The sequence below is a fragment of the Colobus angolensis genome, unplaced genomic scaffold (assembly GCF_000951035.1).
Source record: "Colobus angolensis palliatus isolate OR3802 unplaced genomic scaffold, Cang.pa_1.0 Scaffold189, whole genome shotgun sequence".
In the NCBI taxonomy this organism is placed as follows: Eukaryota; Metazoa; Chordata; class Mammalia; order Primates; family Cercopithecidae; genus Colobus; species Colobus angolensis.
This window is the reverse complement of record NW_012115032.1, coordinates 1,463,031-1,474,080: the sequence shown is the minus strand read 5'-3', so window position 1 is coordinate 1,474,080 and position 11,050 is coordinate 1,463,031. Positions and strand designations below refer to the sequence as shown.

General features: G+C 40.6%; 1 protein-coding gene across 1 annotated transcript; it reads right to left on the bottom strand.

Annotated features, from left to right (window-relative positions):
* Nucleotides 1–4,603: 4,603 nt before the first annotated feature.
* LOC105510487 (succinate--hydroxymethylglutarate CoA-transferase-like) lies at nt 4,604–6,235 on the bottom strand. The gene is given in 4 exon segments (XM_011940290.1): nt 4,604–5,543; nt 5,545–5,888; nt 5,891–6,197; nt 6,199–6,235. Coding segments are annotated over 4 exon segments (1,335 nt in total). The 5' UTR covers nt 6,223–6,235; the 3' UTR covers nt 4,604–4,883.
* Between the last annotated feature and the right edge of the window lie 4,815 nt (nt 6,236–11,050).

Here is an 11,050-nt window from a genome sequence, read left to right as displayed (position 1 = left end):
GTTTCACCGTGTTAGCCAGGATGGTCTCGATCTCCTGACCTTGTGATCCACCCGCCTCGGCCTCCCAAAGTGCTGGGATTATAGGCTTGAGCCACCGCGCCTGGCCAATACCAACTTTTCAAGAAAAGCAAAACATATACAGTGTAATGTAAATTCACCCCTTTACTATTGACTTAATTTGAAAAAAAAATGTTAAAACATGTCTGGAACAAGATTCAACTACTTCTGAATTAGAAAGAGTTTGCTATTCTAGATACCAATCTGTTCTTGACTGGATTGGTTGAATTATAACCATAAAGCAAAACTCAAAGAAAAATAGAATAGAAGGGGAGCTTCAGTGGTAAACCTGGAATTAAAGCAAAACCATGGAAGAGATCTCAGGAGGTGGCCAACCTTATTAGTCAAGCAGCAACAACATAGATGAACTTGGCTAAGAGTGGTCTATATCAGTTAGACAGCAGTGGATCGAAGCATGAACACTAGAGGCAGCAATTTGTGGGGTTGGAAGACTTTTTGTCTCTATCATCAAGGTTATTGCCCAAAAGAAGGAAAAAAGCTTCAAGAGTAGCTCATTAGGCCACATGAGGATTTGGCAGCTCTGAATATGGCCCTAGAAATTGGTAGGAGAAATTGTGGTTGTTGCCTTTGAGTTAAAACAATCAGGCTGAGAAGATCCTGGAGCAGCTGCCACTTGGAAACTTCATTGAGCAACCTGAAATAGGAGGAAAGCCTGGGCTTTGAACTCAGATGTATCTCAGCTGGTCAGAGCTGACCTGCAGGATAGTGAAAGAGTTAGAAAAAAATGTGTGTATAGGTACTTGAACAGAGTTTGAATTTAGGTTAACTTTGGACAGAATTCAGTGAGTAGTATGAGAAGGGGCTTATGCAGGGCAAAAAGGAAATCATCCTAACCAGGAGAAGAGGGATAAAAATATTTCCACTGACTCAGACCTGAAGACATGAAATGATCAAGTCTGAATTATAACATCAAAAAAGTCTGAGCATTATTATGGAGGACAGCAATAAATTAGCTGATTTAAATATTAGCCAGAATTAATACAAATTAACTGCTAACCTCCCTCTACTGCAAACTGTTAGGCACTCCCAGAAAGAATGAAATGAAAGCTAGATACATTTTGAGTGGGCAAGATGATTAAGAGGTAATATTTTTGCCCTAGGAGTATCAGGCCCTAACCATTTTCATTATGTCTGAGGACATCAGATGTTTGGGTTTGGTGAGAGGATAGAAGGTTAAACAAGTGTGAAAGAAGGGAGAATACCAACAGCCAACTTTGCACATTGACAATATTGCCCAGACCTAGTCAATATCAAATAATTCCTTTCAATGGCCGTGCCCAGTGATTCTAAGAGTAAACAAATCACCCAGAAATGTTTAAATCATTTTTAAGAATCTCTACCTCTAAAAGAGATACTGAAATATTATGGAGATAGCCTGAGGCTGAATATGACAATACCTGGATTCTGGTCCTAGTGACCACTTAGCAGTCATATGACCTTGAACAAGTAGCTTAACCTCCTGATCGTCAGTATCTTTTTCTGCAAAATGGAGATAATTAGACCTGCTTGTCTTTCTCATACAGTTTTCAATGCAGCTTTAGTTCAATAATAAATGTCTCAGAAAACTATAAAATCCTGTGTCAGTATGTCATTCTAATAGTTTTATTCCTATAAAATAAACCCCCTTAAAACTTTTCTTTGTTACTGTCACTCACACTCCATACATGTGAGGATGATCCATTGTCTAGAGAAAAATAAGTATCTTGAAAGCATTCATAATTTTGACTTCAACTATTCACTTCTGAATTCTCCATACTAACAAACAAATTTTGTACTATTATGGCCTGGTGCTCTTACTCAATCTATTAAATTGATTCCAGGAAAAAAAATCCTTCAAGACTCAATTCAGTTTGCCTGCCTTTTCAGATGAATCCAGCCCATAATGATCTCCTTTCTATGTGAATGCCAGAAACCTTTACTATTGATACTGTTAATTTAGTAATTCATAGATGTCTAGGTTTTTTAACCAGTTTTCTAATGCTTTTGTGCTCTTTTATGTCATACATTGTTAAAATCTCCCTCTGATTATGTCTTATTTCCCCAACTATACTACATGTAAATTGAAGATAGCAGGGACTATCCCCTCAACATAGTTCTGTTTCTCCCGTCAGTTAGTGGTATTAATGTAATAGAAGGCTCCTTCTAAACAGCTGAATCTATTTCACTGCTGCCACTGCAATCACTGAACTGTAAATCTGCCCTGCATTGCAAAGACCCCTGGCTTCACAGCCACAACGCACTGCAACTGAGCTTGGCCACTCAAGTGCAAAATCTCAGTCACAATATCATTCTGACTTGGGTTTATTTCAGAACTCACTTCACTGATCATAGCTCTGTCTGTGATGTGGCCCAGGACACATATTTAGATTGTAAGGCTGCATACCATCATCAGGAACTGTCAGGACAAAGTCTTGCCTATGCAGTAAGTATTGCCATAAAATTCCACTTTTCTTGCCATCTCTTCCAATGTTTGTTTTCCCAAATGAGTATCAAGAATCAATCACTTACTGATCTGTCTTCTCTGCTCCTTGACTAAAAAATGGTAGAAGCCAGGTGCAGTGGCTCACGCCTGTAATCCCAGCACTTTGGGAGGCGGAGGCAGGCGGATCATGAGGTCAGGAGATCGGAGATCGAGACTATCCTGGCTAACACAGTGAAACCCCATCTCCACTAAAATTACAAAAAATTAGCCGGGTGTGGTGGCAGGTGCCTGTAGTCCCAGCTAAACTAGGGAGGCGAAGGCAGGAGAATGGCGTGAACCTGGGAAGCGGAGTTTGCAGTGAGCCGAGATTGCACCACTGCACTCCAGCCTGGGAGATACAGTGAGACTCCATCTCAAAAAAAAAAAAAAAAAAAAAAAAAAAATGGTAGAGCAGAGACAAGTGGGCAGCCAAAGTCTATAAGCCCCAGACATTTACTTCCTCATGTCCCATCTTTCTAGCCTGGTGATGCCCAATACCATACCTCCTAGCCACATGTGACAACAAGCACATGAAATATGGCTAGTGCAACTAAGAAATAAAACTTTTAATTTCATTTTATTTAAATTTACAAACTGAAGCAGAATGAAATGGTTTTTATTAAACACAACTTTATAATATGGCCAAGATTACTTTTCGTTTATCCATTGAAAATTTAGCATTCAAAGTAAGGGGTGCTGTAAGTATAAAACACATACTGGAGTTTGCAGATTTAGTATGCAAAAATAGATAAAATTGCTTTAATAATTTCTATGTGATGACTAGTTGAAATGATATTTGGACACAGCAGACTACATAAAAACATATTATGAAATTGACTTCATGGCTTCTTTTTTTACTTTTTTAATGTGGCCACCAGAAATTGTACTATTAGATACATAGCATGTATTATTCTCCTATTGGATGGTGGTGCTCTAGCTCATCACCTGGTACGTGGAAAGTGTGAATAACTAAGAACATTACATACATTATCCCACTTCATGACTTCTGTTTTATAGATGAGAAAACTGAGGTTTAGGAAGATGAAATTACATCACTATTACATAGCTGGTAAGTGATGGAGCTAAGATTCATACTTAGATTTGTTTCTCACTAAAGCTCATAATGAACAATTGATTGACTGGGATGTTTACCTCCTTACATTACAAAACTATTGCTCTAGTATGATCAGAAATTTATTTTTTTTAAATACAGCTGAAATTGCCTAAGCAATTACAAACAATGAAAAAATTCAGGCAAAAGTTGGACAAAAACCCAATCTGAATTGTTTCCAAAACTGAATCCAAATTGTGCCAGTCAAGAATATGATAATGGATAAAACAAAGGAAACAACTGACAGGAACACAGAACAACCAAAACTCAAAGGAGGCATTGATTCAAATATTCCCCAAAGCACTGTCGCAAACATGTACCAAAACAATAACAACATTATGTATTTCTCACAGTTTTCTCATTTCATTCCTGAAGGAAGTTTTCCAAGCAATTCAAAGTCTTGGCCAATTGGCCTTCATCAGAATAATGAGTAGAGTATTGGTATATTTTTGGAATCTAAAGAATTGATCCACAGGAGGCTAATTGTTTGCAGCTTGAATTTATACCCACTTCACATTAATTTCTGTATCTTGTCAGGCTTTCAAACTGCCTTTAGAAAGTAGCAGTGACAGTGACATCCAACCAGATTTCTGATGCCGCTTCAGAGACACGTTCTCATGTAGAAATGTAGTATGATCCTGTCATCCATTTTGGAAATCTGAATTTTTTTCTACAACTATAGAATGGTATGAGTAAGGCTGATAAGTGAGACTGGCTTAACAGTTTATCGTGTCTTTGGAGGTGTTGATTCTTCAAGTATATTTCCTGAGCAAATAATCTAACAGTGCTGAAACTCTATATCTGAGCTCTATAAATTATTGACCAGCACTATCAAGCTCAAATAAATCCCTTTGAACATTTTTCCCAACTACAAATACTCTCTCTCTCATATATACACACACACACACACACACACTTGCAAGTATATAGTTGCACCAATATGTATCTTTTTTTTTCCAGGAAAAAATTTAAATCTTTATTTTTAAAAATCCCACAAATCCATAATTAAATCATCATCTGAAAAAAAATGGTAGGGAACAAAACGTAGGGTACATTTAAAAGGCACTAGATTCATTAATACCAGAGCCATTCTGGAGACGCCATGCAGGAAATCTGGAGTTTCTTTAAATCTTCTTTTTAGTGGTATCAGAACTGGGGAGAAGGGTCCAAGCAAAGTGTTGCCTTTGCCAGGGTATTCGGATTGAGGTTATGAGGAAGAACTCTGTTCCTTTGTCAGTGGGTTTCATGTTGGGCCACCACTCCAGCGCTGAGCAGCTCCCCGATGGCCCTGTCATCGTATCTCAGGACCTCCTTCAGGATGTGCATCGTGTGCTGCCCAAGCAGGGGAGGCGGCCTGGCCTCTGACATCTTGAACTTACTGTATCTCACAGCTGGGCCTGGGACGGAAATCTTCCCCACAGTCGGATGCTCCATCTCCATAATAAGGTCGTTGTGTAATACCTGAGGTTCTGCAAATACATTCTTCATGCTGTTGATTGGGCCATACGGGACTCCACTGCCTTCAAAAAGATGTAACCACTTGCTGATCAGTTCTTCTTCAAACCGTTCAGATAATATTTTAACAAGCTCTTTTCTATTCTGTACCCGAAGGTGGTTAGTTTTATACTTGGAGTCATCAATCAGCTCAGGCAAATCCAAGATCTTGCACACAGTGGCAAACTGCTGGTTATTTCCTGCTCCAACTACAATATAGCCATCCTTGGTTTTAAAAGCTTGGTAAGGAACAATACTGCCATGAGCTGTACCCCAACGTTTTGCTTCCTTTTGAACAATAAGATAATTTGCAGCTATGTGGGACAAACACGCCACCTGGGATGACAGTAGTTTACAATCAATGAACAGTCCTTTCCCGGTTTTGTATTTTTGTATCAATTCCAGCCATAATAGCTCCATATGCATACAGGCCAGTGGCAAGATCAGTCATGGCTACTCCTGGGTGAACTGGATTTCCATCCTCAGGCCCTGTGATGTGCATCAGACCAGAAACAGCTGAGGCAACAGCATCATAACCGGCTCGCTGAGAAATTGGACCTGTCTGACCATACCCTGTGATGGAACAATAGATGATGTGAGGAGCAATCTTGTCTATATCTTCATATCCCAGGCCCATTGCAGACAGTTTGCCAGGGACATAGTTTTCCACAAACACATCACAAACAGCTGTGAGCTCTTTGATGATTTTCACCCCTTTTGGATCCTTGATATTAACAGCAATACTTTTTTATTTCGGTTAACACTGAGATAATATGTACTTTCTGTCCCAACAAAAGGTGGCCCCCAAGTCCGTGTATCATCTCCAACTCCTGGTCTCTCCACTTTTATAACTTCTGCTCCAAGATCTCCTAAATTCATAGTAGCAAAAGGTCCCGCCAGGATTCTTGTTAGATCCAGAATTTTTACCCCTTCCAATGGCTTTATATTGTTCATATCTGACTGCGGGCGGCCAGTCCACAGCCCCCTCCCGCCGCCCCGGCCGGAGAAGAGGCAGGTTTTGCGCAGAGCTGCCACCCTCGCCAGCATCGTCAAGCATCGCGTGCGTCTCAGATGGCATCGGTCCCCGTCCAAGCAGCCATGTATCTTTACTTATATGGGTTTTGCTTTGCATTAGGACAAAAATACTTCTATGAAATAAATCAAGAGTATTATTTGAAATCAAGTTACATGTCATTTTATGTAGTAATACTAGGTGAATCCAGATTCTCTTTGGCAGTGTTAGCCCTATCCAGAATTGTAAAAAAATGCTCCTCTTTCGAGTGGACTAAAATCAGTTTTCTTCCTGAAATCTAGAGTGTACCTACCCAGATGTAAGTCAAACATGTGGTTAAGGTACATTTTCTCACAAGAATTATTTACATTTTCAGAAGAAACTCTTGAAGCCTGGAAAGATTCATGATACACAGGAATGAATATGTAACAGTATAAATTTCAGACAGACAGACAAATATCAGTGATAAAATATGAAAACAGAACTATTTCCTCCTCAAATGGTGTCATTTTGGCTGCTACTTACTCACAATGCCAGTCCCGCTCTTCAGAATCCCACTTAGTTGGAAATTTACATGGATGTTTCAGCCCTCCAATCAATTTTCCCTCCCTTTTTCCTTCTTTCTTTCCTTCAACAGATATTTACAGTGAGTGCGACATATGTATTTCCTGCACCAAGCTCATGTGAACACACACCTTTTGGATGTGGGTTTAGGTGGTATGTATCCGCATAAAGAATGGTCAGAGTAGGCCAACTTTAAGCTGTTTGAAAACAATGGCAAATAAAGAAAAATAGATGCCTAAGCCTCTCTCCTCTCTGAGAATTTCCCAAATATCCCTGAACTGAAGCTGGAATCTTTCAGCTCTCTTTGAAGCCACTGCTGCTTGTTTTGCTCCTGCAGCTTTCTCCAGCTGCTGTCACATCTGTCTGAGATCACAGCAAGCTTGGCTGCTTTAATACTTTGGTATCTGTTATGTTAGCTCCTGCTGGAACCTGGCACCTCAACTCTTCTATCAGCTCAGATCATCGTCATTACCATCCAGGCTGACCTCAGTCTCAGCCAGCGGCTCTCATGTAGTCTCCCTGTTAGAGGCACATCTCGGGCAGTAGACAGTCACAAACTACTCCCCACGGCTGTGGGAAGAGGTTACATATGACTGCTAAGCTCAGTCATATTTTATCAAAGCCTTTGATCTCTGGTTTGATCTTTGCCAAGATCTGTGACACAAACAGGTCTTTGCTCACATGGCAACTGGTGCTTACTAACTCAGTTCCCTTTTTTTACTTTGAGCATCCTGCTGTCTGTATATTAATGCTGTCTAACACTAAATGAAAGGTCGAAGTAAAAATAGGCACTTTGTGATAGAAGACATTTTTTCCTTTCACCCTATTGGCTTTTTCCAGGGCCCCACACTTTTGCAAAGCTTTTCTTTGTACCTGCCTGAAGGGCATCATTAGATCGTTTTCTGTCAGTTCCTTTTTTGTCTTGCAATAGACAAGTTTTAGAGGGACTCTAAGGTAAAATAATGTTGTGTGTATTGCACATTAACTTTATTAGATAAACATTTAATATTTTAAGCAGTTATCATGATTAAATGAAAAATACTTTACCAAGAAATGCCCCAAAACTATCTTTGTGTGTGTGTGTGTGTGTGTGTGTGTGTGTGTGTATTCTGAATGGCTCTTGAAAAAAAAAATAGTTCTGTTTAAAGGAATAATTAAAATGACTGTAATGAAGAGAATTCTGAAAACCTAGACGTGAAAGAAGTCAGACACATTGGATGGGATGAGGAAAACAAAATCACTCAGAATATGAACACCCAACAGGGGCAAGGATTGTGCACTTGACTCCTGGGGAATGGGAAGCCCTTCTGGGATTTAAGAGTAAGAATGGAAATGCCAGAAGCACAGAAAGAATCATTTGAATAGTGGCAGTAGGCAGAAATGGAACAGATGGACCGCTTAAAGGCAGAGGGTTTCCATGAAGAGAATCATTCAGGTAAAGACTAGGGCAGCAGTGGAGGGGGAGAAAAAAAGCAGCACATTTAAGTCAGGCAGCAAGATTTGGCAATCGATGTGGCAAACAAAGGGCAGGGATATTTAAAGCTCTCACAGGGAGTTTGAGTTTGGATGTCAAAGAGAAAGACTGAAACCCAAAGTTGCTGCCTCCTGTAAAATACTATTAAGGGGATAATAACAGTGAGAAAGACATGTACAAAAATAATAATACCATCTTACCCTAGTTCCAACATCAGCCGTTCTGACTATCACCGGGCATTATTAAGCAAGTAAAAACGTTAAAAAAAAAAGACTGAAAGGCATTCCAAATTTAAGAAATCTGTAGTTTCAAATACATAAGAAAAACATGATCAGAATGCAATATAAACAAAATAAAAACAGCATTATCACACAATGGAACCAGGCAAGAGATTAAGTTAAAGATTTGGCCACTGATTGACTCAGCTTTTTACCTTTTATTTTGCCATAATATAATGGGTCATAAACAAGAATGATGAATAAGAGCAACATGCAGTATGACATTATAAACTGGATTTAATATCTGAGTAACCTGGGACTTATTGCCAGCTCAGCAGCTAATCACATGTGGATCTCTTGGCTTTCTTAACATCGCCTCACCTAATTGGTGTACCTCAGTGGCTACTGCTTCTCAGCCTTTCTCTTCAGCTATTTCCTCTGCTCAAAATCTTAATTTTGGAGTATACTAGGATTTATTCCTCAGCCTTCTTCTCTAAATACTCTCCCTTTTTAAGAGATACTATCTTGTCCCATGGCTTCAAATACCATCAATATACAAAATGATTCTCAAGTTTCTATTAAATATTTCTAACTCTGAAATCCTCATGCAGCTCCAGGCTCATAATCTTACTGAATATCTCTATAAATATATCTAATAGATATCTCATAGTTAATGTGTCCAGTACTGAATTCTGAATTTCTCCCCAACCCATCTATTCTTTCCCCAGGCTACCCATGTGTTTTAGTCCATTTTCATGCTGCTGATAAAGACATACCCAACTCTGGACAATTTACAAAAGAAAGAGGCTTAATTGGATTTACAATTCCACGTGGCTGGGGAAGCCTCACGATCATGGTGGAAGGCAAGGAGGAGCAAGTCCCGTCCCGTCTTACATGGACGGCAGCAGATAGACAGAATGAGGAAGACGAAGAAGTGGAAACCCCTGATAAAACCATCAGATCTCATGAGGCTTATTAACTACCACAAGAACAGTATGGGAGAAACCACCGCCCACGATTCAAGTATCTCCCACCAGGTCCCTCCCACAACATGTGGGAGTTATGAGAGTACAAATCAAGATGAGATTTAGGTGGGGACACAGAGCCAAACCACATCATTCTGCCCCTGGCCCCTGCCACATCTCACGTCTTCACATTTCAAAACCAGTTATGCCTTGCAACAGTCCCCCAAAGCCAACTCATTTCAACATTTACTCAAAAGGCCATAGCATGAAGTCTCATCTGAGACAAGGCAAGTCTCTTCTACCTACGACCCTGTAAAATCAAAAGCAAGCCAGTTATTTCCTGGATACAATGGGGGTACAGACTTTGGGCAAATACAACCATTCCAAATGGGAGAAATTGAACAAAACAAAGGGACTACAGGGTCTATTCATGTCCTAAATACAGTGAAGCAGCCAAATCTTAAAGTTCCAAAATGATCTTTGACTTCATGTCTCATATTCAGGTCATGCTGATGCAAGAGGTGGGTTCCCATGCTCTCGGGCAGCTCCACTTCTATGGCTTTGCAGGGTACAGCCTCCCTCCTGGCTGCTTTCATGGGCTGACATTGAGTGTCTGTAGCTTTCCTAGGCACATGGTGCAAGCTGTCAGTGGATCTGACATTCTGGGATCTGGAGGACAATGGCCTTCTTCTCAAAGCTCTACTAGGTGGTGCCCCAGTAAGGAATCTGTGTGGGGACTCCAACCCTACATTTCCCTTCTGAATTGCCCTAGCAGAGGTTCTCTGTGGGAGCCCTGTCCCTGCAGCAAACTTTTGCCTGGGCATCCAGGTGTTCCATACATCTTCTGAAATCTAGACAGAGGTTCCCAAACCTCAATTCTTGACTTCTGTGCATTCACAGGCTCAATGTTACATGGAAGCTGCCAAGGCTTCGGGCTTGCACCCTCTGAAGCCACAGCCCAAGCTCTACATTGGCCCCCTTTCAACCATGGCTGTAGTGGCTGGGATGCAGGGCACCAAGTCCCTAGACTGCACACAGCTCAGGGTCGCTGGGCCTGGCCCATGAAACAACTTTTTCCTCCTGGGTCTCCAGGCCTGTGATGGGAGGGGCTGCTGTGAAGACCTCTGACATGCCCTGGAGACATTTTCCCCATTGTCTTGGTGATTAACATTCAACTTCTCATCACTTATGCAAATTTCTGCAGCCAGCTTCAGTTTCTCCCCCAGAAAATGGGTTTATCTTTTCTATCAGATTGCCAGGCTGAAAATTTTCTGAACTTTTATGCTCTGCTTCTCTGATAAGACTGAATACCTTTAACAGCACCAAAGTCACCTCTTGAATGCTTTGCTGCTTAGAAATTTCTTCCACCAGACACCCTAAATCATCTCTCTCAAGTTCAAAGTTCCACAAATCTCTAGGGCAAGGGCAAAATGCCATAAGTCTCTTTGCTAAAACATAACAAGAATTACCTTTACTCCATTTCCCAATAAGTTTCTCATCTCCATCTGAGACCACCTCAACCCAGAACTTATTGTCCATATCTCTATCAGACTTTTGGTCAAAGTCATTCAACAAGTCTCTAGGAAGTTCCAAACTTTCCCACATTTTTCTTTCTTCTTCTGAGCCCCAAACTGTTCCAACCTCTGCCTGTTACCCAGTTCCAAATTCACTAC